At 38.3% G+C, this 27,861-nt stretch overlaps 1 protein-coding gene across 1 annotated transcript in view; it reads left to right on the forward strand.

Annotated features, from left to right (window-relative positions):
• Positions 1–7,412, forward strand: part of PNLIPRP3 (pancreatic lipase related protein 3) — a gene marked incomplete at both ends in the record, with an annotated part of 33,002 nt that extends 25,590 nt beyond the window's left edge. Inside the window, 5 exon segments of the mRNA XM_082672972.1 lie at positions 2,326–2,458; positions 4,463–4,574; positions 6,898–7,065; positions 7,349–7,364; positions 7,368–7,412. Of these exon segments, the coding sequence (XP_082529098.1) occupies positions 2,326–2,458; positions 4,463–4,574; positions 6,898–7,065; positions 7,349–7,364; positions 7,368–7,412 (474 nt within the window).
• Positions 7,413–27,861: the final 20,449 nt, after the last annotated feature.

The following is a 27,861-nucleotide window of genomic DNA, read 5'->3' on the forward strand; positions in this document are numbered from 1 at the left end:
CTTTCTGTGCTGAGTACTGAACAGTAACTGGGGTTGCTGGAGGGCTTAAATAACTAAACCAACTATTTGTATTCAGGTTGTTATGGCTCTTTTGAATTATATCCAATTTTGCTGTTTTGGCCATTTGTTCTGCCATAATTAGATGCTACTATCTAAAAGGGCAAAAATTTTTGCGTGTATATATTTTAAATGTCATCCTCAAAGATGCCCCGAGAAGCCTGAACCAATCCATAGCTACAATGAAACATATTACCATTTACTTGGAACATGAAAATTATTTTTATTAAAATTTAATTATTTATACAGAGCAGAGCTGAGGCGTAGATAGCTCACAGGAGATCTATGCAGTTCAATACATTATAAAATGCCAAATCTGATTTTGCTTGAGTCAGAAAGCACGTGGTCCCAGATCTGAGCTGAACCTATTTTTCATTTGGTTATCGTTGTGAAAAAAGGAGAAAGAAAATCCATTTTGTAGCGGGAAGTGGAAAGGTTTTGCTGCTTGTGCGTTAAAGACACCTACCCCCTGTTTTATCAGGGAACAAAAATGTGGGGTTTCCAGCCGAAGTGTGTTGTGATAGCATTTTGTGAATAAGTACAGTGTTGGGACAGGAATAAGCATTTCCCTCCTTTTACAGAGCAAGGTGAGTGAGCCCTCAGGCTGTCTTCTCGGTTTCCTGAGCAAGTTGTCCTTACTCATATTGTGGCTGGTGAACTGCTGTTCTTGGAAAGCTTGCCATCCAACCACTGGCACTTCCTCAAAACCTTCTTCAAGCTCCAGATGCTGCTCTGAATGGCTCAATGGATGCTGACATTTATGACACCAAAGGCAGGTGGAAGGAAGCAGGTTCTCAGAGTCACAGTGGATTCAGAGTTAGTGGGGTTCAATCTGCTAAACTGGAGAACCACAGGCTCCTGTGCCACATGGATGCCGATCATGGCAACAAACTAGAGAACATCAAGTCAATTTCCTTGACATGTTTTATTGTACTTTTACCCAACAGTCATAAAAAATGAGATGAAATTTTAAAAAATAAATAAAATAAAATAAGGAGGGGTTTTAGTGCCAGGCTGTCTGATTCACATTTTTGCTCCATCACTTGATAGACGTGCAACACTGGACAGACTGTTTACTTCTCTGGGCTTTAGTTTCCTGATCTGCTAAATAAGGAAAGTGAAAGCATTATAATAATAAGGGACTTTGTAAGGAGTAATTGACCTAAATGCATATAAAGTGCTTCAAACAGTGCCTTGCACATGGTAAGCACTCAATACATATGAGCCCCTGTTATTTTGTTAGTATTTTTATTCATTAAAAATGGAGTTTTAAATGGGGTGTTTTACTATAGTCCTAGCCTAAGTGTCCATGGTTTAAAAATTGAAAAGTTCAAAACCTAAAATAGCAAATACTCCAACACTGCTACCCAGATTTTTTTAAGTTAGTATTTTGTTAGTTTTGCTTTAGATTTTAACACATACAGATAAAATTGAAGTACCTTACATTTCCTTAATGCCCTTCCCTAAGGCAGACTTTGAAGCAAATCAATATACATATATCATATAAATAGTATCATACTGTATCTTTCTGAATTTGTTTTTAAATTAAATTTTATAAATTTAAGATCTACATTGATGTTTATAGACCTATTGTATTTATTTTGTAGGAATCTGCCACAATTTATTTGTTCATTCCCCTGCTAATGTGCATTTTGGTTGTTTGCAGTTTTTCTTATTAAAAGCGATTTTGCAATGAACACCTTTGCATATCGCCTTATGTGCTTGTGTAGAAGTTTCTTTATGACATATAATAGAAGTGAAATTGTCAAAGCATTATGTGCATTTCCATCTTTATTAGACATTACCAAATGTCTGTCTGCAATGTCTGTTAATTTATATTCCCATAAGAAGCAAATGAGAATTCCCCACTCCATGTCTTACCCATACTTGGTATTGCCGATTGTCTTAATTTTTGTGAATCTGCTGAGTATGAAATTGTATGTTGCTTTAATTAGCATGTTCCTGACAACTGGTAAGACTGAGTATCCTTTTACATAAGCATTGACTATTTGAGTTTCCTCTTCTGTGGATTGTTTATTCATATCATTTACTAATTTTTCTAACAGGCCCTTTTTCTTTTCCCTCAGTTGTTTTTGTTTTATTAAGTTTTGTTTTTGCAAACAGGCAGGATGGTCTGTTAGGCAACTTAGTCATTTTTAAATGCATATATACTTTATTTAGATTCCAAAAATTTCTGATAGTTTAATAATACATCCTGAGTTTATTGAAGGTGAACATTTCTAATTACCTCTTATTTTCTGTCACCAGGGAAATTGCTTCCGTTGTCACAAGGAAGGTTGCCCAATGATGGGTCATTTTGCTGATAGATTTCACCTCAAAAAAATGAAGCCTAATAGATCGTATTATGTTTTAAACACAGGGACTCTTTCCCCATTTTCCCGTAAGTATTGTAGCTGAATTTTATTGTAATGCTTTAAGGCACTTATCTTCTAAAATTCAACAGTTTTTACTGAGTGTCTACTAAATAAGTGGGCATTGGGCCAGACTCCGAGGATGCAGTGAAGAACAATGCAGTGAGTTTAGGCCGGGGGAAAGCAAAAAAAAAAAATCATTTTCAATCCTGAGTAATAAACTTTCTTTTGGGAGATTTTCAAAGGAGGAACTTCTGCAACCAGCTCAGGGGAGCCTTCTGAGGGGAGGTGATTTCCAAGCTGACTCCTGAAAAGTGAGTAAGAGGGAGAAGGAAATGCAGTATTCCAGGTAGAAGGAACTGCATATGAAAATGCCTGGAGGTAAGAGAGAGCTGGAACTGAAAGAAGATCCCCCTGCTTGGATTGTAGAGACCAGGAGGAGGGTAACACGAGACAAAGGTGGGAGAGGAAAATTGGATCAAATAATGAAACTGTGCTCCATGTGGGAGGTTTGGGCTTTATCTTTGGGCAGGTAGAAGCAAAAAGGAACTGGGTGAATGGATTTGAGGGATGCAGAAAATGGAGAAGTCAAGGATGATTCTAGGTGGGTGGATGATGTACCGTTTGCTGAACTTGGTAACACAGGCAGAGAGGCTGGTTTGGAGTAAGTTGATGGCTCAGTTTCTAACATGTTAGGTCTGAGATGCCCTTAGGACTTGGGCGTGTACAGTTAGATATGGGTCTCGGCCTCTGGAGATGTGGTCTACGGTTACAGATTTAAGCATTTAGACAGTAATCTAAGCTATGAAAGTAGACAATGTAATTACCCAAGAAGACTGTGTCAACTGAGAAGAAAGAGAGCAGAGAAAGAGGCCCCTGTGAAGGAGACTGAGGAATGAATAGAGAGAAAATACAAAGCTGTGTGGGAGCTAGGGCAAGAAAGATGATGAGGAAGGGAGGGATTCACTGCACCAAATATGCTAAAAGGTCAGATGAGACAGGGGCCCAAAGGGGCTCTAGGGGTGAGCCACCAATTCCGTCATTGCTGAGTTTGGGGTTTCAGTGGAGAGGTGACGGTGGGAGCCATACGGCAGTGGAATGGGCTGAGGAGGGAAAGGGAGCTCTTTGGCAATGATTAACTCACAGATTGAAAATTCTCTCTAGTAAAATTTTTCCCCTTTCAGAGGCTTTTCAGACAATTTTATGAAGAATTGCATTTTTTTCTGTGTTATTAAGCATACAACAATTTCAGAATTCAGAATAAAAGATCTGTTTAGCTCTAGATTTTTTTTTAGTTACACTTGACCATTTGCAAGGGCTTTATCCTATTGACGGGCTTTGTGCTGACCCAGACCTGTATTGGCTGGGCATTCCTAGTACATAACCCTGCAGGAGAGGAAGGGACAGTTTACTTTGCCTCTAAGTCATTTTAAAAGCACAGACCTGGGCTTCCCTGGTGGCGCAGTGGTTGAGAGTCCGCCTGCCAATGCAGGGGACACAGGTTCGTGCCCCGGTCTGCAGAGCAGCTGGGCCCGTGAGCCATGGCCATTGAACCTACGCGTCCGGAGCCTGTGCTCCACAACATGGGAGGCCCACATACCGCAAAAAAAAAAAAAAAAAAAAGCACAGACCTTATTGCTCAATAGGTTTTCTAGATTTTTTTCTGGATTAGTTGTCAAACTATGGCAAATTAAAACTTGGCTACAGAAAGCATACATGCCACAGATTACAAATTTAATGGATGAGAAAAGACCACACATTTTCTTAAAGTTATAAAAATGTCTGGAAAATTAAAGAATTTTCTTTAAAAAATATTGTTAAGCTATTTACATTTACAAAATCAAAATGTGAACGTTTATATGTTTTTTAAAATATAATTTCTCACCAAATTCACTCGAGCTATATAAAGTTGTATTTTTTCATGGACGTGAACAGCCCTGTTCCACTTTAACCTTGAAAGTTGTATTTACATTAAAGTAGCCAGGATGTCATGCTTTCCGTGTGTTATAACCCTTCTTTCTCTTTATTTCCAGGTTGGAGGCACAAAGTGTCTGTCAAACTTGATGGAAACAATGTCACTCAAGGAAGCATGTTTCTCCATGTAGGTGGAACAACAGAGAAGACAGGGGAGTTTGGGGTTGTCAGGTAGGTAAGGACGAGGACTTGGCAGGTAACAGTGCTGCACTCAGTTCTTAGTTCATCTGGCTCAGTAAGGCTCAGTCTTTTCTTTTCCTACAATACCACCAGCTATCTTTTCTTTTTACTTTATATTTTCCAAATATAAAATAGAAATAATAATATCTACAGTTCCAGCTACAAACAGAAAATGTTAGGAAATTGATAACATGAAAATACAGATCTAAAGCAAGGGGAAAAAATTGACAGGAAACAAAATATATTTTTAATCCAGTCCCTTAGTGCTATACAAATTTAGGTAGATCTCTTTTATTTTTATAGATTCCATACAAATTAAGACATTTATATAAATTGCCAAATTCCTAATAAGCTTTCTAAGTAGTACCCACAGGTATATGCTATATGCTGGGACAGTCAAAGGTAGGAATAATTCAGTAGAGACATTCACTGTGCACGTTGGACTGAAGTCCCCTTTTATCTTGAATTTTCCTTAATATTTTCTTTGATCAGCCTTAGCATTTTTGTATTACATCTTTCATTTTCATTGCTTAATTTGACAATCATTTCAGAATTAACATTATACATACTAATTAGAGGTTAGCGTTGTGCAAACTGATGAACGGATTAGATGCATTGCCTCTGTGAGTTCCGTCATCTTCAAATACTGGGCAAAGGCACAAAAAGCAGGGATTTTATGGTTGTCCGTTGAGGGCTGCTTCGGATCAACCGCTCTGGCAGCATCTGTGCTCATCATCTCACCTTGGCGCACCTGCCTCTAAAGATGGGTACGGTCAGTGATTGTCTTGATTCTGGTTCATGCACAGGCTCCAGCCCGTGGCTTCTAGCCCTGCCTCCTGCCGTTTGGCTTCGTTCATCTTCAGCTCAGCCACGTTACCCTGATTACTCCACCCAGCATTAAATAGATCCCCCCCTTTCCTCCCTTCCTGACTTTATCCATGCTGTTCCATGTTCCAAATACCCTTCCGTGTCTTAGCATGTCTCATATCCACTTGCTTTTCATATCTCCACTAAGCTATTCCTCTGAGAAGAGTTCAACACCATCTTGTGTCTGTGGCTCTGAGGCCCACAGTACACTCGCTGCCTAAGGCTGTGGGCTTTGTGTCCTGCCCAAAGGCAGCTGACGTGGGGCAGGTGGAGAGAAAGGTGCAGTTCCTGCCCCTTCTAAGATTTGTGACAATGTTTTGACATCTCTATACTTCTTTTGCTAATGTCTAAAGAAGCTATTTGTAATGTCCTTGCATAGTTATCCAGTCCTCTTTTTTAAGAATAATTAAGCATTTCAGGTCCACAGTAGATGTCTTATCTTGAAATGAAGCCACTAAATGAATTTGTATGCTAGTCTATTCCCACTCTTCGGTCAACGTTTAAGAGTCTGGCATCACCGTAGATTATATTTTAGTTATTTGGGCTTTCAATGACACTGTCATGAAGAGCTGCACTGTGTGTGCACTGTGTGAAGGCAGTTCATGGGGCAACAGGGAAATTACCCCAATAATCTGGAAGAAAAGTTGTCTTCTGGTAATTAAATCAATTAATTTTACATGTAATGGAATAAGGCCCTAAGAATAGCAACATTCATTCGTTCAAACGTTCAAATGCCTATTATATACCGGGAATTGTTCTAACTGCTGGAGAAACAGACACAGGTCCTACTCTCATGGAGCTTACCTTCCAGTTAGAGGAGACAGACAATACATTAGCAAAGGAATAAGGAAATAGCAGCAATAGAGAAATCTCATCTGGTCTACTTTTGGCATGCATAAAATATGCCTTATGTCTCAAGATAATCTACTTCTCTCTGCTCTATTTCCACACTCACCAAAACATCATTTTTATCATTAGTTTGGTTACCCAATTCTTTTCATACAGATGAAGAAGGTACCAGGGAAAGGGTAGGAGAACATTTTGGTTAATAAAAAGGAAGCATTTCCCCATTGTGAGCTGATAAACAGGCTTCTAGTTCTTATATGAGTTTTGTGTGAATTTAGTCTATCATTGGTAGTTTGATCATTTCCTGGTGTCAATAAAATCTAGTTTCTGATGCCACAAAGCCAAGACCAGATCTTTTATTATGGAGTACTCATCCCCTAAAAATCACCTAGTCAAGCTTCCCATTTACCTAACCCTTTTTTCAAGCTTCAGAATCATGCTGTTCTGAGAGGCTGACCAAAGTGAATGGAAAGAATAAATCTCCTATAAGCAAATGCCAGAAAATGAAATTTTCTCTTCCATGGTACACAGAGATGTTGTCTTCAACTTCAGCCTTGTGAATACCCGGTGCAAGCTTATGAGTTTATTTTTCTCTTTACAGTGGAACACTGAAGCCAGGCATGACTTATACAAATTTAATTGATGCAGACATTAACATTGGAAACATTGCAAGTATTGAGTTCATTTGGAAGGAACTTTCATTTGAACAGTCTCAGAATAAGCTGGGAGCAGAAATGGTGATAGATATATCTGGAAAATATGGATATGAGTAAGTCTTACTTTTTCCTTTGCACTTTCAAACATAGTTTAAACTTTGCAAATGACATTTAAAACCCATATATAATTTGAAATTTGAAAATAGTATAAAAATTTGTGCCATTGAAAGTTTTCAATTAAAGGAGATAAAAATTATTTAAGAAACCAATACTATATTTGTGAAAGTGTTTATAAAATAGTAACTACTCATTAATTAGAAGACCTACCTATGTCTTCCACCCCACCTACCCTGGAATCATATTAATATCCTCTTTTTTCCCCTTTAAATTTTTCAGATCTGCCTTCTGTAGCTAGAACTTTGTAGGACCTAATATTGCCCAGATCCTGAAACCATGTTAATTCCAGATATAATCTCAATGGATTTACTTAATGGGAGCAATGGAAAAATTAAGCTGGTATCCAGACCGAGCTTGGCCCTTGTAAATGAGATAGAAATGTATAGTTGCCTTTTCTCTATATAGAATGTTTTTCTTATTGACAAGCTTTTATATGTCCCTTAAAACCAGACTGAGCCCTGGGATTCTGGGTTATCAGTGACAAAATAGAGCTGAGTTAGTATTTCCCTGAATGAGAGGAGTTGTTACAAGTAGGTGGTGTAAACTCATCAGAAAATGAGCCTCTGTCTGGTTGAGTGTTTGAAGTACATTTAGAGTATTTCCAGGTGGAATAATCCTTGTTCTAAAATGATTTGAAGAATATTTACTATGTTGTTAAATCTCACTAAGACAAATTATGTCTATAGTTCATGATGTATAGTAGATGATAACCCTGTGGGTTGATACATCTATCGATTAATAATAAAAACTAATGAGAGCGCGTTAGTGTTTGCAAGGTGTTCCTTGGTCTTCAGGGAGTGTGTGAGGTAAGAGATTTTGGAGCTTATCTATGATGTATGTCTCAGGTAGTAATGGGCCCTGAGGATCATCAGCCCCTCCTTCTAGAAGCCCCCACCGCAGAATTACTCACCTCCCTGGGCCTTGAAGGTCCCATTGCAAATTTTTATTTAACCTAAAAGCAGCATTTCATTTCTAAAGCCCTTGACTAACGCTTTGTGTTTATAATAACAATATTGTAATATTTAAATGTGTCATTTGTGTTTTTTCTTTTATTTTGCTTCAATTTCATCTAATTCAGTTGTCCTCAGCCAGTGAAAATAAAAGATGAGTGTTTTTATTTGTTCTGTTCTCTACCACTGGGCTCAGTGTTTGGCCCATAGCACTGTGCTATGAATATTGTTGAAAAGAAATGATGACAGATACTCTGCAGAGGGTTTCTTGATTCTCCTTGTGCCTTGTTGCCAACTGAACCTTAAGAAGAGACCCATGGGTGTACGCGAACTTGAGTTGTGGCAGAAAGCAGAGAACAAAGTGGGGTGACCTTCCCGCTGAGCAAGGAGGAGATAGAAGGTTGATTGGAGAGCAAGGCTTAGTGGAAGGAGGAGAGGAGATAAGGGTGTGTTTGGCGTGATCCGGCTGAGCACCCTACCTCCCTGGTGCCACATCAGCCTGAGGCCCACACCAGCCCAGGAACAGGGAGGCCATGAACAGCCCTGTAGGAGGCTCCGAACGCTACTGAGTAACTGCATCGCAGCCCCAGCACTCCTGAGCAACCTGGCAGTGGAGTTGGTCCATGGCTCTGGGGGATGGAAACCTGTTAGAGCAGCTGCCCCGGGCCTGCACTGCTCTCTGCTCAGCCTTTCTTCCTTTCAGGAGGGGGCTGCCAACTGGGAGGAAGAATTATGAATCAGGATGCTGCACTAGGCTCTGTGTGTCCTGGCTTGCTTCCTTGTTCGAGGCGTCTCTGGGCTGGCTCTTTCTAAGCTTGAAAAGACAAATTGGAGTCACTTAACTTCTGGGAACCCTATTTTAATAAACTATAGGCTTTCTGTCCCATTGTTCTTAATATCTGTCCCCTTTTTTGCATTATAAGAATGTCATATGAAGAATAGTGCATGAGCTATCCAGGCAGATCTGAAAGTTCAAGGTGACAACATTATTTTCTGTGTGTATTGCTGCCTAGGAAAGATCTTAAAAAAATGATTCCCTTGCTCTCTGAGTGCCCAGCGTTAACTATAGCAGAGTATTGGGGGCAAAGGCTGTTAGGAAATTCTTCTGCTTCTTGAGCGAACTGCCCTTAATGCTGAAAAGTGACTTCCAATCCCATTAGCCATCACTTTCTCCACTGCCCATTGCCATCAGTTCACACTCGTACCTCGTCATCACATTACCCACAAATGCCCTCCTCTAAACTTGCACATGGGAGCATCCCCCTCTTGGACCACAACTGCTTTCCCTTCAGGCCGACGGAGTGAACTACTCAGTCCTTGCAACTTCTGTTCCATTACCTTTCTACTTTCTTGAAACCCACCAACCCATTTCCTTTCATACCCAGCTTACGTTGCATGATAATTTAGTTTAGTAATAATGCTTATTAACACCCTAAACTCCCTTTTTTTTTGCATCCTGTTGGGCAAAACCTCAACCGGAGCACACCCACTGTTCCTCTTCCTCTAGGCCAGCACTCAAATAGTTGAGGGCTACTGGGACAGTCATGTCTCAGAGAAGACATGTATAACTATAAACTGATCATCAACACTGTCCTGAAATTCTACCTGGTTTTTGGTTTTTTGTTTATGTGTCTATTTTTCACTTTTTAACACCTCTTACCCCAAACTCTCCACCTACTTTATACAGAAAACAGAGGTCATCAGAGAGCAAATCTCTCCTCTTTTTAATCCAAACACGTCAGTTACTTACATCTGCATCCATTTTATCCTTTTTCTTTCTAATAAGGAAGCTGCCCCATCTGCCACCCAAGGCCAATGCTTGCCTCTGTGCTTTGGATCTCACTCTCTCTAGCCTTCTTGGGAATCCTATCCTATTGGTTACATTTTCTTTCCTTTGCACATTCAAGCTCTCATTGCTTTAGATTTTTTAAAGTCCAAGTCTCTCCCATTGGAGGAAAACAGTCATTCTCAACCTTGTTTTCCCCTTTAGTCCCATCTGACCTGAAAATAGCTCTCACTCACTTTTCCAGTGACTGCCAGGTACGAAGTTGAATGGGAAGTTTTACTCATTTATTCCATCCCTCAACAGAACTCAGCACTGTTTTTTCTTTTTACTTTTTGTTGTAGAAATTTTCAAATATTCACAGCAGCAGAGAAATTGGTTAAATAGAACTCCCAAGAACTCATCAACGAGTTAAATGATTTTCAGATTTTGCCAATTCTGTTCTAAGTGTGTCCACAAACACACACCCCCTGTTTTTGTTTTGTTTGTTTTTGCTGAACAATTTTAAACCAGATCCTATGTGTGATACCATCTCTCCCATTTACACATCGGTATGAATCTCTAAACAATAAATTTGTTGAACATAATCATAATATCTATTTTAACAATAAGTTTTAAATGAATTTAAGGTTAACCAAAAGAATTAACCATAATTCCTTAATATCATCTTACATTCAATTTGTTTTTAAATCTCCCAGATTGTCTGAAAAAGCTCTTTTCGGCAGTTGGTTTGTTTAAATTGGGATCCAAGCAAGATCCACAAATTGCATATGATTAACATGTCCCTAAGTCTCTTTTCATCTATAACAGTTCCCCTCCCCCTTCTTCCACACCAGTTGTTAAATAAACCAGGTCACTTGTCCTGTAAAATTTCTCACATTCAACTGATGGGATCCCCTTGGTATCATTTAGTACATTCCTCTCTCCTGTGTATTTCCTGTAAACTAGTACTTAGGTCGGAGTAAGTGATGGGATTCGGGTTCCTGTCCACTGAGCAGTGGGGATTGACCCCCTCCATGCGAGATGGGTAATTTCTACACCTTACTTACAGCTCTCAAGTTAACCGGTGATCTTTTATTCATTCAAAGGATTATCTATGTACTCACTTTATAAATTTGAAAGGGCTATACCAGTTAGAGTTGTAGGTAAAACAAAATACTGATGGGCTTCAAATCTAGTTGCTAAATGGCAGGCTAAGAGGAGAGAGGTGACTTGAAGAAGGTTTACTAGGGTTTGTGCTCCAGGAAGATTGGAGGAAAGGGGCAAATTGTGTAAAGATCCAATTACAGAAGAGGCACTGAACTCTACACTATGCCTAGGGCTGGAGGAGGTGGATCATAAATGTTCCTGCAGAAGTTGAGGAAAATTCAGATACCTGGTGGAGTTGTGTGTCTGTTTCCCCAGGCTCCTCAGATCAGAGTGAATAATAGAAATTACCCTGCTTAACAGAGCCCTCAGGTTGTGTTGACTCTGCAGCTCTTCAGAACAAGCAGGGGGTCTCAGGAACAGAAGTATAATTTATGCCAAGTTATTGTTTCTCAGCCTTTTAAAACCTAAGCTCATGTTAGATAAACATAAAAATCTCGTGTTCCTCCTGGGGTCTTTACTCCTACACTTGGGAAAATCAATCTTTTTTTCATATACCCTCTGGCCAAAAAGATTTCGTAAATCTTTACTTTCTGCAGATTGTGTAATAAAAATGATAGGTGTGTTTTCTGTTATGTTTTGTTATTTTTTTCCCCAAATGCATACTTATAATACCAGATGGGCTTCTTTATTTTACACATGATTCTCTAAGAGTTCTGCTCTAAATGATTTAAGTCTTATACTCAGGAGAGTGGAGTCTTTCTATTGGATTTCTCTCCAATACGAGAGAATGTCTGAATGTCTATATAGACTGGGCCAAGATTTTTGGTAAATGCTTTGTCCCATATACAGTCTATTTTCAAAGTTTGAGTTTTGCAAATATTTAACCTTTCCAGCGTCATATATCTTTCTTTTCTTTTTGGAGGCTTTTTTTCATTCATTCATTTAAAAAACATTTATTGCGTTACCCTTATGTGCCAGGCATTGTGCTAAGTCATAAGGTTATATGAAAAACAAGAGATAGTCCTTACTCTTGAGGTACACATAGCATCGCAGAGGACACAGGAAAATAAATCCTTGATTATAATACATCATGACAAGGACTGTGATAGAAGCAGGCACAGGGGTGAGAGTGGCATAGAAAAGAGCCAGCTTACTCAAACTACTCTCACACCTTCATCCTTCACTCAGAGATAATGATAAATAGAGCAGTAGGTTTTCATTTCTGAATTCTGTGGTTGTCATACATACTGTTATAAGAGATTCTATTTGGAATTCAGTGTACTTTATTTTTCCAGTACCTGTGGTCCTGGAGAAACAGAACTGACATTTCTCTCAAACATTCACACATAAATCTATCCATCAAGGATCTACTGATTGTCAACTGTGGTCAGAGGAGCAATAATTTCCTTGAGGGTCCCAGGAGGAGGGAGCAAAGGCCATGCCCAATAGATTTAGGATGACGCTAACCAGAGCATGACTAATCCACTCATCTTGGACTCATGTAAGACCCAGTCCAGTGGTCCTAACGGAATCAACTGCAGAGCAATGCCTATGCATCATGAAGACAGATGCAATTACCAAACTTCAATCCATCATTTAGGAATAACCACAGCAAACCTAAAATTTAAAATAGCTTAAGGCTAGAGATTTGTGTGTGGAGATGAGAATACCACTTAAAAGTAAGGGAAACAGCATTTTTTCCGGACTTTTACCTTGAAGAGCATGTGGGCAGCAGGTGATGCCTCTGGACGCTGTTCATTAATATGAGGTAAGACTCTCAAGCTCTTTGGTTAAATAAGAATTCTATTCAAATCATAATACCTCATGCAAGAGTGAGAAAAAGGAAGTGTTAGTGATTCCCTTCTGGATTAAAATGAAAAGGTATGCACACTTGTAGCTTCTGGAAAGCAGAAAGGAATTTAAATTTTATCTCTACAACAAAACATTTTTAAGTCAACCAGTCAAAATTAGACCTTTCACAGGATGAGGTTTACTTTCATGGGATATAACATCACCATCTAAAGTCCAGGTGTTTGACTAACATTTTCATTATACACAATGCCATTTGCTTTTTCTCCCAAGCAGCAAGGGAAAATGCCACATTTCCCCTGTATTATTTGCAGAGGTTTCTTTTACCAGCACTTACAAAGCCTTGTGGATTTTCAAGGACAAAAACTGTAATTCTATCGGTTATCACAAAGAGAAAGACAAGCCCAAGGAGTCCAAAACACACAAGTTGGAAAAAGAAAACTAGAAAACAAATGGAATGTGGGACACATGCTATTTTGTACCAACAATGCAGATGATGTTTTCTGAAATCTCAGAAACAGAAGGTTATTTCTTTTCGAACTTTCAAAATATCTTAAAATTTAATGTAGTGAATGTAGAGCACGGAATTGTGAATTGGAGGTCTGGTTCTGATTCCAGAATCAATTAACGAAGTGAACTCAGACAAATAATTTCACTTTGAGCCCCAGCATGTCCACCTATAAAACAAAGATCATATGTATGATTTCTGAGATAGCTTTCTCATTCTGAAATCCTTCGGCTAATTAGGTGAGGGTATGTATACTTAAATGAGTGGATAGATGGGTGAATCAATCATTTAAAAATAAAATTTGGATTTTCTTGTGTGTTCATAATTCTTCCCAACCATATAATGCTCTCATTAGGGATCTATATGTTTTTATGATGTACATTGATTGGCCCTAAAAAATTCATGTTTTCTTAAAGTTTGATTGTCTTTTTATTGTGGGAAGCCTTGCTTGAGTTTAATATATAATTTATTAAGCTGCCCTCTAGTGGAAGGATGAGCATATTGTGTCATCCAGTGACAGCTTAATAGTCAACAAACCACTGTACAACACTGTATAAACTTTTAATGAATCAAACCTCAGTGCTATATGCAGTGAAACTTTTAGTTCTCAAGATTGCAATATATCACTCTGGTTAAGTTCCCTTTAAATTCTGATTTGGAACCAGTCTTGAAATTTAAGAATAACAAGACATGTAAAGGTAGACTATCATTTTTAAAACTTCCCCCATCATTGAATTGTTGCTCTTGGAGGAAGAGTGTGCATTGAGTTATAAAACATAGAGGACGTTTTGTTCACCAAATGCATGAATTACATCAGTAAAGGAGGAGAAGTTTTGGGTCCCGGACTCTTTGCTGGTTTGCTGTTGATTTCCCCCAGCACATGTTTCAGGTGGAACAGGGACTGTGCCTGTGGAACCAAGAAGGTGAACACTAACTATAGTAGTGATAGTCCAACTTCACAGAATGTCTAGCGTGTGGGGGCAGAACGGGCACACGTTGTGGGTGTTCTTCAGTTATCTGTCATCAGCTTATATAAGAACTTAGAAGTCTTACTCACTAGCCTCTGTTTCAGTGTAATTGCTGTTGGTGTTGTAATCAATAAAGATATTTCTCTCCAGAGACTGAACTTTCTCCTTAGTTGAACAGCACCCAACAGTGTGTGAACACAACATTTAAGCTCTGTCCACAAGCCAACTTAACACAACTAACTGGTCAGTTTTTTTTAAAAAAGTGACGAGCAATTTAGTCAAGCAACAAATTTGATTTTTTTAAATAGAATTTCACCAGTTATTGATTCGATTTTAATATATCAATGCACCAATTCATCCAAAATATAACATTGGTTGTATGTATAGAGAGTGTTATGGAAAAAATAGTTAGAAAGGATTGGTTCAAGATGGTGGAGTTGAAGGACGTGCACTCACTCCCTATTGCAAGAGCACCAGAGTCACAACTAACTGCTGAGCAATCATTGACAGGAAGACACTGGAACTCACTAAATAAGATTCCCCACATCCAAAGACAAAGGAGAAGCCGCAATGAGACAGTAGGAGGGGCGCAATCACAATAAAATCAAATCCCATAACCACTGGGTGCATGACTCACAAACTGGAGAACATTTATACCACAGAAGTCCACCCACTGGAGTTAAGGTTCTGAGCCCCATGTCAGGCTTCCCAACCTGGGCGTTCGGGAACGGAAGGAGGAATTCCCAGAGAATCAGACTTTGAAGGCTAGTGGGATGTGGTTGCAGGACTTCGACAAGACTGGGGGAAACAGAGACTCCACACAAAGAAGTGTGCACATCAGGACCCAGGGGGAAGGAGCAGTGACCCCATAGGAAACTGAACCAGACCTACCTGCTAGTGTTGGAGGGTCTCCTGCAGAGGCTGAGAATGGCTGTGGCTAACCATGGCAAAGAGGACACTGGCTGCAGAAGTTTGGGAAAGCATGCTTTGGCATGAGCCCTCCCAGAGTCCGCCATTAGCCCCAACAAAGAGCCTGTAGCCTCTAGTGCTGGCTTGCCTCAGGCCAAACAACAACAGGGAGGGAACCCAGCCCCACCAACCAGCAGACAAGCAGATTAAAGTTTTACTGAGCTCCGCCCACCAGAGCAACACCCAGCTCTACCCACCACCAGTCCCTCCCATCAGGAAGCTTGCACAAACCTGTTAGATAGCCTCATCCACCATAGGGTAGACAACAGACGCAAGAAAAACTACAATCCTGCAGTCTGTGGAATGAAAACTACTTTCACATAAAGATAGACAAAATGAAAAGGCAAAGGACTATGTACCAGATGAAGGAACAAGATAAAACCCCGGAAAAACAACTAAATGAAGTGGAGACAGGCAACCCTCCAGAAAAAGAATTCAGAATAATGATAGTGAAGATGATCAAGGACCTTGGAAAAAGAATGCAGGCAAAGATAGAGAAGATGCAAGAAATGTTTAACAAAGACCTAGAAGAATTAAAGAACAAACAAACAGAGATGAACAATACAATAACTGAAATGAAAAATACATTAGAAGGAATCAGTGGCAGAATAACTGAGGCAGAAGAACGGATAAGTGACCTGGAAGACAGAATGGTGGAATTCACTGCCACCAAACAGAATAAAGAAAAAAGAATGAAAAGAAATGAAGACACCCTAAGAGACCTCTGGGACAACATTAAATGCACTAACATGCGCATTATGGGGTTCCAGAAGGAGAAGAGAGAGAGAAAGGACCCGAGAAAATATTTGAAGAGATTATAGTTGTAAACTTCCCTAACATGGGAAAGGAAATAGCCACCCAAGACCAGGAAGTGCAGAGAGTCCCAGGCAGGATAAACCCAAGGAGAAACACGCCGAGGCACATAGTAATCAAACTGACAAGAATTAAAGACAAAGAAAAATTATTAAAAGCAACAAGGAAAAAATGACAAATAACATACAAGGGAACTCCCATAAGGTTAACGGCTGATTTCTCAGCAGAACCCCTACAAGCCAGAACGGAGTGGCACGATATATTTAAAGTGATGAAAGGAAAAAAGCTACAACCAAGATTACTCTACCTGGCAAGGATCTCATTCATATCCAATGGAGAAATCAAAAGCTTTACAGAAAAGCAAAAGCTAAGAGAATTGAGCACCACCAAAACAGCTGTACAACAAATACTAAAGGAAGTTCTCTAAATGGGAAACAGACGAGAAGAAAATGACCTACAAAAACAAACCCAAAACAATTAAGAAAATGGTAATAGGAACATACATATTGATAATTGCCTTAAATGTGAATGGATTAAATGCTCCAACCAAAGACACAGGGTTGCTGAATGGATACAAAAACAAGACCCATATATATGCTGTCTACAAGAGACCTGCTTCAGACCTAGGGACACATACAGACTGAAAGTGAGAGGATGGAAAAAGATATTCCATGCAAAGGGAAATCAAAAGAAAGCTAGAGTAGCAATAATCATATCAGACAAAATAGACTTTAAAGAATGTTACAAGAGACAAGGAAGGATACTACATAATGATCAAGGGATCAATCCAAGAAGAAGATATAACAATTATAAATATATATGCACTCAACAAAGGAGCACGTCAATACATAAGGCAAATGCTAGCAGCTATAAAAGAGGAAATCGACAGTAACACAATAATAGTGGGGGGACTTTAACACCTCTCTTACACCAATGGACAGATCATCCAGATAGAAAATTAATAAGGAAACACAAGATTTAAATGACACGATAGACCAGATAGATTTAATTGATACTCATAGGACATTCCATCCAAAAACAGCAGATTACACTTCTTCTCAAGGGCGCACAGAACATTCTCCAGGATAGATCACATCTTGGGTCACAAATCAAGCCTCAGTAAATTTAAGAAAACTAAAATCATATCAAACATCTTTTTCAACCACAACACTATGAGATTAGAAATAAATTATAGGGGAAAAAACGTAAAAAACACAAACACGTGGAGGCTAAACAACACGTTAATTAATAACCAAGAGATCACTGAAGAAATCAAAGAGGAAATCAAAAAGTACCTAGAGACAAATTACAATGAAAACACGACGATCCAACACCTATGGGATGCAGCAAAAGCAGGTCTAAGAGGGAATCTTATAGAATAAAATTATTTCTTATTCTCAAGAAATGAGAAAAATCTCAAATAAACAATCTAACCTTACACCTAAAGGAACTAGCAGAAGAAGAAGAAAGAAAACCCAAAGTTAGTAGAAGGAAAGAAATAATAAAGATCAGAGCAGAAATAAATGAAATAGAAACAAAGAAAACAATAGCAAAGATCAATAAAACTAAAAGCTGGTTCTCTGAGAAGATAAACAAAATTGATAAACCTTTAGCCAGACTCATCAAGAAAAAGAGGGAGAGGACTCAAAGCAATAAAATTAGAAATGAAAAAGAAGAAATTACAATGGACACTGCAGAAATGCAAAGCATCATAAGAGACTACTACAAGCAGCTCTATGCCAATAAAGTGGACAACATGGAAGAAATGGACAAATTCTTAGAAAGGTATAACCTTCCAAGACTGAACCAGGAAGAAATAGAAAATATGAACAGACTAATCACAAGTAATGAAATTGAAACTGTGATTAAAAATCTTCCAACAAACAGAAGTCCAGGACCCTATGGCTTCACAGGTGAATTTCATTAAACCTTCAGAGAAGAGCTAACACCCATCCTTCTCAAACTCTTCCAAAAAATTGCAGAGGAAGGAACACTCCCAAACTCATTCTATGAGGCCACCATCACCTTGATACCAAAAGCAGACAAAGATACTACACAAAAAGAAAATTACAGACCAATATCACTGATGGATATAGATGCAAAAGTCCTCAACAAAATACTAGCAAACAGAATGCAACAACAATTAAAAGGATCATACACTGTGATCAAGTGGAATTTATCCCAGGGATGCAAGGATTCTTCAATATATGCAAATCAATCAATGTGATACACCATATTAACAAATTGAAGAATAAAAACCATATGATTATCTCAATAGATGCAGAAAAATCTTTTGACAAAATTCAACACCTACTTATGATAAAAACTCTCCAGAAAGTGGGCATAGGGGGAACCTACCTCAACCTAATAAAGGCCATATATGACAGACCCACAGCAAACATCATTCTCAATGGTGAAAAACTGAAAGCATTTCCTCGAAGATCAGGAACAAGACAAGGATGTCCACTCTCACCACTATTATTCAACATAGTTTTGGAAGTCCTAGCCACGGCAATCAGAGAAGAAAAAGGAATCAAATTAGAAAAGCAGAAGTAAAACTGTCACTGTTTGCAGATGACATGATAATATACATAGAGAATCCTAAAGATGCCAACAGAAAACTACTAGAGCTAATCAATGAATTTGGTAAAGTTGTAGGATACAAGATTAATGCACAGAAATCTCTTGCATTCCTATACACTAACAATGAAAGATCAGAAAGAGAAATCAAGGAAACAATCCCATTCACCATTGCAACAAAAAGAATAAGATACCTAGGAATAGACCTACCTAAGGAGACAAAAGACCTGTACTCAGAAAACTATAAGACACTGATGAAAGAAATCAAAGATGACACAAACATATGGAGCGATATACCATGTTCTTGGATTGGAAGAATCAATATTGTGAAAATGACTATACTACCCAAAGCAATCTACAGATTCAATGCAATCCCTATCAAATTACCAATGGCATTTTTTACAGAACTAGAACAAAAAATCTTAAAATTTGTATGGAGATACAAAAGACCCCGAATAGCCAAAGCAATCTTGAGGGAAAAAAACGGAGCTGAAGGAATCAGACTCCCTGACTTCAGACTATACTACAAAGCTACAGTAATCAAGACAACCTGGTACTGGCACAAAACCAGAAATATAGATCAATGGAACAGGATAGAAAGCCCAGAGATAAACCCATGCACCTGTGGTCAACTAATCTATGACAAAGGAGATAAGGATATACAATGGAGAAAAGACAGTCTCTTCAATAAGTGGTGCTGGGAAAACTGGAAAGCTACATGTAAAAGAATGAAATTAGAACACTCCCTAACACCATACACGAAAATAAACTCAAAATGGATTAAAGACCTAAATGTAAGACCGGACACTATAAAACTCTTAGAGGAAAACATAGGAAGAACACTCTTTGACATAAATCACAGCAAGATCTTTTTTGACCCACCTCCTAGAATAATGGAAATAAAAACAAAAATAAATGGGACCTAATGAAACTTAAAAGTTTTTGCATAACAAAGGAAACTACAAACAGGATGAAAAGACAACCCTCAGAATGGGAGAAAATATTTGCAAACGAATCAATGGACAAAGGATTAATCTCCAAAATATATAAACAGCTCATGCAGTTCAATATTAAAAAAACAAACAACCCTATTAAAAAATGGGCAGAAGGCCTAAATAGACATTTCTCAAAAGAAGACATACAGATGGCCAAGAGGCACATGAAAAGCTACTCAACACCACTAATTATTAGAGAAATGCAAATCAAAACTATAATGAGGTATCACCTCACACCGTTTAGAATGGGCACCATCAGAAAATCTACAAACAATAAACACTGGAGAGGGTGTGGAGAAAAGGGAACCCTCTTGCACTGTTGGTGGGAATGTAAATCGATATAGCCACTATGGAGAATAGTATGGAGGTTCCTTAAAAACTAAAAATATAATTACCATATGACCTAGCAATCCCAGTAGTGGGCATATACCCAGAGAAAACCATAATTCAAAAAGACAGATGCACCCCAATGTTCATTGCAGCACTATTTACAATAGCCAGGTCATGGAATCAACCTGAATGCCCATCAATAGATGAATGAATGGGTAAAGAAGATGTGGTACATATATACAATGGAATATTACTCAGCCATAAAAAGGAACAAAATTGGGTCATTTGTAGAGACATGGATGGACTTGGAGACTGTCATGCAGAGTGAAGTAAGTCAGAAAGAGAAAAACAAATATTGTATATTAACACATACATGTGGAATCTAGACAAATGGTACAAATGAACCAGTTCACAAGGCAGAAATAGAGACACAGATGTAGAGAACAAGTGTATGGACACCTGGGGGGAAAGCGGGGGTAGGGGGGTGGTGGGATGAATTGGGAGATTGGTTTTGACATGTACATACACTTATATGTATAAAATAGATAACTAATAAGAGCCTGCTGTATAAATAAATAAATAAATTCAAAAAAAATAGAGATATGGTAACTTGAATGTCACAGGGTTAAATAAACACCTTGATTAGTGTTTTATAGGGCGACATTTGATGTGGTTTCTGTAATAATTCTTTATGTTAAATTTTGATTACTTCTCCCAGCAAAATGACAATAGTCAGTTCTATGACAACTGATTTTAAAGTTAGAAGCATTCCATTTTTATGTAACTATGGAAAAATGCTATGATTAATGAATCTTTGAGGTGCTGATACTTCTTGCACTGAATAGGGCAAAACCCTGCCATCTCTTTGTAGCTCTTGTCGTCGGAGTAACTCATGTTTCAGGGGTTCTCTGCATCTTTAATCCTCACACTTTATGTCCTCTCCTTCTGTGGTTCACTCCATTGACGACAGGCTGGTCTGCCACACTACTGGAGAGGTTAGAAGGAGGATAAATGGGGCCAGGGGGTGAATCACATGTTGGTAGAAACAGTGAAAGCTGGAAAACTACACTTAATGTACATGGTGTAACCCAGGTCACCGTATAGGATAGAAGCCCCCAGGAGAGGGACTGCCATGGTTTGCTTTTATTTATTTTAATTGAAATAAACATACATACAAGAAAGTGCACAAATCAGAAATGTACAGCTCAATGTAGTTTTTCAAAGTAAACACACCTACGTAAAGGATTTTTAAAAGAACAGTAATGGCATTACAGAAATCTCCTCTGTGCTCCTCTCAACCATTACAAATTACTAATTACTAATAAGGTAACCACTATTCTGATTTCTATTACCGTAGGTTAGTGTTGCTTGTTTTTCTTAATTTGATACAAATGGAATCATGCAGCGTTTATTCATTCTCAGTTTGGCCAACGTTATGTCTATTGTTGCAAATAGCAATAGTTTGATCTTTTTCAGTGTTGTGTAGAATTCTTTGGCATGACTATTTATCTATCCATTCTACAGTTGGTGGACACTTAGGTTGTTTCTAGTTTGAAGCTATTGCAAATAATGCTTCTATGAATATTTTTATATGTATGAATATTTTTGAGTGTATATTTTGTGTGCATTGTTTCAAGTATAAACCTAGGAATGGACTTGCAGATTCATGAAGTGTGCACCTACTCAGCTTTGCTAGGAACTGCCAGGAATCTTTGCAGGGGAGTGCAGCCATTCACACTGCTGTCAGCATTGGAGAGTTCTTTTTGCCTCCACAGCCTCACCACACTTGGTATTGGCAGTCCTTCTATCCATAATTTAGCCATTCTGGTGAGTGTGTAGTTATATCTCATGTTGGTTTTAATTTGAATTTATCTGATGACAAATGATAGAGAAAGCATCTTTTCATGTCCTTACACGGCATTTGCATATCCTCCTTTGTAATTATTAAACATTTATGCCCAATATTGGTTTCTCTATATGTCACTGATTTGTAAGAGTTTTTTAATATATATTCTGGATATGAATCCTTTGCTGGATATACATATTGCTAATATTTTCTCCTTGTCTGCTTGCCTTTGCCTTTTTGCTTCCTTAATAGTGTCTTTTGATAAATAGAAGTTCTTAACTTCAATCCATTTTAAGTTCAATTTATCAGTCTTCCTCTTAAGGATTATATTTTTAATGTTATGATTAGGAAATCCTTTACTACTTCAAGTTCATGCAGATAAGCTCCCATAGTATCTAACAAAAGCTTCAGTGTTTTATTTTTAAAACCAAAGAATTGATTTTTTTAGTATGGTGTGAGATAAGAGGTAAGAGGAAGATCCATTTCAATATGGATATTCAGTGGATACATTCTTGAAAAGATCACCCTTTCCCCCATTGAATTGCATTGATGCCTTTATCATAAGTAAGATGATTTGCATATCTGTAGGTCTGTTTCTGGACTCTTCTGTTTCATTGATCTTTTGGTCTATCTTTGGGCTCATATCTTAATTACTGTATCATTATAATTAATATTGACATCTGACAGTGCAAGCCCTCCCAACTTTACTTTTATTTTTCAAGGTTGTCATTACTCCTCTTTAACTTTTATCATTTCCATGTAGCTTGTTTGGGGCAAATTGACATATTTACAATATTGATTATTTCAATCCATGATCATAGTATATCCCTCCATTTAGTTAATATACATATACATCATGAACTGATGACTACAGTAAAGCTAACTAACATATCTTCTCCTCACATAGTTACCATTTTCAGTGTGTGTGTGATGAGAGTACCTGAAGTCTTATAGCAAATTTCCAGTATTCAATACAGTATTATTAACTATAGTCATCATGCTGCACATTAGATATGTAGATGTATTCATCCTATATAACTCCAAATTCTCCCCATTTCACACACCCCCAACTCCCAGTAATCACCATTCTACTCTCTGCTTCTGTGTATTTGACTTTTTCAGATTCCACATATAAGTGAAATCATGGGGTTTTGTCTGGCTTATTTCATTTAGCATAATGTCCTCCAGGTTTACCTATGCTGTTGCAATGGCAGGATCTCCTTTTTTAAAGCTGAAGTATATTCCATTATCGATATCTATATCACAATTTCTTTATTCATTCATCTGTCATAGACACTTATGTTGTTTCTGTATCTTGCCTATTGTGAATAAAGCTGCAGTGAACATAACACAGAAATCTTTTCAAGGTATGATTTCACTTCCTTTGGGTATATATCCAGAAAAAGGATTGCTGGATCATACAGTAGTTTTATTTTTAGTTTTTTGAGGAATGTCCATGCTGTTTTAAATAGTGGCTATACCAGTTTACATTCTCACTAACAGTGCATAATGGTTCCATTTTTTTCCCACATCCTCACCAACGTTTGTTCTCTCTTGTCTTTTTGACAACAGTCATTCTAACAGGTGTGAGGTGATATCTCATTGTGGTTTTGATTTGCATTTCCCTGATGATTAATGATGTTGAGCACCTTTTCATATACCTGTTGCCCATTTGCATGTGTTCTTTGGAAAAATGTCTATTCAGGTCCTTTTACCATTTTTATTTTTTAAAATTTATTTATCTTTGGCTGCATTGGGTCTTCGTTGCTGCGCGCGGGCTTTCTCTAGCTGCGGCGAATAGGGGCTACTCTTCCTTGCGGTGTGCGGGCTTCTCATTGGGGTGGCTTGTCTTGTGGAGCACGGGCTCTAGGCACGCGAGCTTCAGTAGTTGTAGCACGTGGGCTCAGTAGTTGTAGCTCACGGGCTCTAGAGCGCAGGCTCAGTAGTTGTGGTGCATGGGCTTAGTTGCTCCGTGGCATGTGGGATCTTCTCAGACCAGGGATTGAACCCGTATCCCCTGCATTGGCAGGCGGATTCTTAACCACTGCGCCACCAGGGAAGCCACCTTTGACCATTTTAAAATCAGATTGTTTTTTCACTATTGAGTTGTATGAGTTTCTTATATACTTTGAATATTACCCCTTATCAAATATACGGTTTGCTAATATTTTTCCCAACTTGTACGTTGTATTTCATGTTGTTGATTGTTTCCTTTGCTGTGCAGAAGTTTTTTTAGTTTGATATAGTCCAACTTGTTTACCTTTGCTTTTGTTGCCTGAGCTTGTGGTGTCATATTCAAAAAAATCATTGCCAAGGTCAATGTGAAGGAGCTTATTCCCTAGTTTTTCTTACAAGAGTTTTATAATTTCAGTCTTTGTCAATCTTATGTTTAAGTCTTTAATCCATTTTGAGTTGATTTTTGTGTATTCTGTAAGATAAGGATCCAATTTCATTCTTTTGCAGGTGGTTATCCAGTCTTCCCAACACCATTTATTGAAGAGACTTCCTTTCCCCATTGTGTTTTCTTGGCACCTTGTCAAAACTAGTTGACCATATATGATTGGGTTTATTTATAGGCTCTCTATTCTGTTCCATTGGCCTATATGTTTGTTTTTATGCCAGTACCATACTGTTTTGATTAGTACAGTTTTGTAATACAATTTGAAATCAGGAAGTGTAATTCCTCCAACTATGCTCTTCTTTCTTAAGATCACTTTGGTTGTTTGGAGTCTTCTGTGGTTTTCATCAATTTTAAAAGATTCTCAGCCAGTACCTTTTCAAATATTGCCTTCTGACTCATTATATTTCTCTCTCTTTCTGGGACATCAAGCACAAATGTATCAAGCTTTGTCTTTGTGTCCCGTATTTTGTTTATGTGCTTTTCTATATGTATCAGCTGTATTCTCTCTGTCCTTTAATCTGACCTTTTTACTGACCTATATTCCTGTATACTAATCTTCTATTGTTTCTGACCTGCTATTAAACCTATCTACTGAACTCTTAATTTCAGTTATTGCATTTTTGTTCTACATTTTTCTACTTGCTTCCTCTTTATAAATTACAGTTTTCTAGTGAAATACTCCATCTCTTCATCTACTTTCTTGAACATTTTAATCATAATTACTTTAAAGTCCTTATCCTAATACCCAATGCAATCAAAATATGTTGTTGTATGACTAACTAGAATAGTGTATTTTAGAAAAACTTTTCTTACAAACTGGATTAACCTGAAAACAGTTTTATCTGAAATTCTATGTATAAATTTGCATGGTTGGAGACAGAATTGTGGTATATATAATTTATTTTATAAATAAAAATATAATTGGTTTATATGTAGTGCAGAATCTTTGAATATAATGTTGAAAGTGAAATGTGAATCACTTGTCACTTCTTTTCAATAGTATTAAACTTAAGCTTGGCAATATAGTCATTTAGCAAGTAAATTACTGGGTTATTTGTTGAGTGGGTAATATTTTTGTTTGTTTGTTTGTTTTGTTTTGTGTTTTTTGCGATATGCGGGCCTCTCACTGTTGTGGCCTCTCCCGTTGCGGAGCACAGGCTCCAGACGCGCAGGCTCAGCGGCCATGGCTCACGGGCCCAGCCGCTCCGCAGTACGCGGGATCTTCCCGAACCGGGGCACGAACCCGCGTCCCCTGCATCGGCAGGCGGACTCTCAACCACTGCGCCACCAGGGAAGCCCGAGTGGGTAATATTGATCAGATCGGTTACACTGTAAGAGGGAATATTATTAGGTTTAGTTAGTAGAAGTAAAATAAATTTGAAGAAGATTAAACAGGTTTACATGACCTCATACAAAAATCGAAGTCAGGAAGAAGTCAGCAGATTTTATAACTAAAATCCATTGAACATACACAGTATGCCAGCTATAATTCCAAGGGCTTTGCACATTTTCTGATTCAGTTTTCACAACAACCCTATGAGGTAGGTTTTGTATACATATGAGACACCTGAGGCACAGAGAGGTTAAGTGACTGGCCAAAGACCATGCAGCAGGTCAATGACAGAGACAAGATTCATATCCATACAGTCTGGCTCTAGAGTCACTAAGTAAAACTGCAGACGGTGAATTAGTTGGTGTCATTGAGAATCGATAGTTTTGGCAGGGGAGAAAAAAGGTACAGGTGCAAAATTAATGAGCTAATGTAAAATCTTATAATACTGAATTTGAATTGGAAGTTCCAGTGTGAACTCATAATCTATTTTATCTTCTTTAAAAAAGCTTTTTTTAAAGCCAGTTTCTTAAAGGCCAAGAAACAGGGCTTCCCTGGTGGTGCAGTGGTTAAGAATCTGCCTGCCAATGCAGGGGACACAGGTTCGATCCCTGGTCTGGGAAGAGCCCACATGCCGCGGAGCAACTAAGCCCGTGCACCACAACTACTGAGCCTGTGCTCAAGAGCCCGTGAGCCACAACTACTGAGCCCACGTGCCACGACTACTGAGGTCTGCATGCCTAGACCCCGTGCTCTGTAACAAGAGAAGCCACTGCATTGAGAAGCCTGCGCACCACAAGGAAGAGTAGCCCCCACTCGCCGCAACTAGAGAAAGCCCACATGCAGCAGCGAAGACCCAACGCAGCCAAAAATAAATAACTAAATAAAAATAATTTAAAAAAAAAGAAACAATGACAACCCAGTAGTGATGAACACCCCTAGCATTCAGATTGTGGCCACTAAATGCTATTTCCTGTTAAAAAGAACCAAGGCTCCTTGGAGCAATGGCTGGTTCCACATAAAAGAGAAAGCTAGAACATTTTTTCAGACCCAAAAGCAGGGAAACTATCAAGTGTTAGTAGGATCATGTCAAAAAGACTGAGAAGCCAACAACTCCTTAGAAGCTCCTACTGGTTGCAGATAGAACAAAACAAGCATCAATAAACAGTAGTTATATGGCAAAGGACTGAAAGAATTTAAGTATATTTTATCCATGAGTTCCAACTTATAATTTAAATAAAGACAAAATTTTATTAATCACCTTTGAAGGATATTAAACTCATTACTTTGAAAATTGACAAATAAATGGGAAATTGATCATTTATCCTGCCTTTTCTATATGAACTGTAACTCAGGGTAATTAAATACTTACAAAAGAGGCAAGTAATAGTAAAGAGGCAAATTTCTCTTTATAGTAATATTCCAGCTAAAATATAAAAAAGGAATGATATAAGTAGAATATCATTATTTTTAAACCCTAGAAGGAGCTAAGCAATGATTATCCCATGACTGCTAGCATCACAGAAAGAGACAACCAGATATCAGGACATCAGAGTCTAGGAAGATACTGTCTTTCATTGCTGTGTAGAATCCTTAAGCAGCAGCTTTGACAAACAACTTTCTCGGCATTCTGCTGGGAAGGATTCAGGTTTTGGTTCTCCCGAGTAGATTTTATCACTGTCTCCCAAACTCGCGTGTGAATCCGAGTCATCACAGGATGTTTTTTTAGATACTGAATCCTAGATACTGCCCCTGAGTGTACGAGCCAATAGGTCTCCGTTGAGGAGTTGATATAATAAAGTTCCATAGGAATTTCTGATATCCGGTCAGGTATGGGAACTCTTGATTTGTGTCACTTATTGTCCCCAAAGCCTCACCTAGTATCCTGCATGGAGCAGACTGTAGGCAGGTGAAGCCTTGGGATTTTTGGAGAATCCGTCAAATGGCTGATGTTCTCAATCACTCCTCTGCCTCATTGCTGGCACCTTAAATTCCACCACCGGCACTTAAAGTGTTCAGCTTTTTACTGCAAAATAACTAACTAAAGATGGGAATGGAAAATGTGATGCCAATTTTCACTCCCAACCCACAGTCCCACTACTAACTGATCACCGTCCTTTTTCCCACTGAAATCAGATGTGACCTCAGAATCCTTCTCACTCCAATAATCCAGGCAGTCACTACCAGTTACTTATTGTTGATACACAAATCAAAATCGATTTGTTATCCTGGGCTCAAGGTGTGACTCTTATCCCTTGTGCCCTTTGAGCAGGCAGAAAAGTATAATCTTTTTACATTTCTTAACATGCATAGGGTTCTGAGAGTAGAAGATGGTAAAGTGGGAGAAATCCAGAACACTTC

This window comes from Grampus griseus (genome assembly GCF_964374135.1).
Source record: "Grampus griseus genome assembly, chromosome: 16".
NCBI lineage: Eukaryota > Metazoa > Chordata > Mammalia > Artiodactyla > Delphinidae > Grampus > Grampus griseus.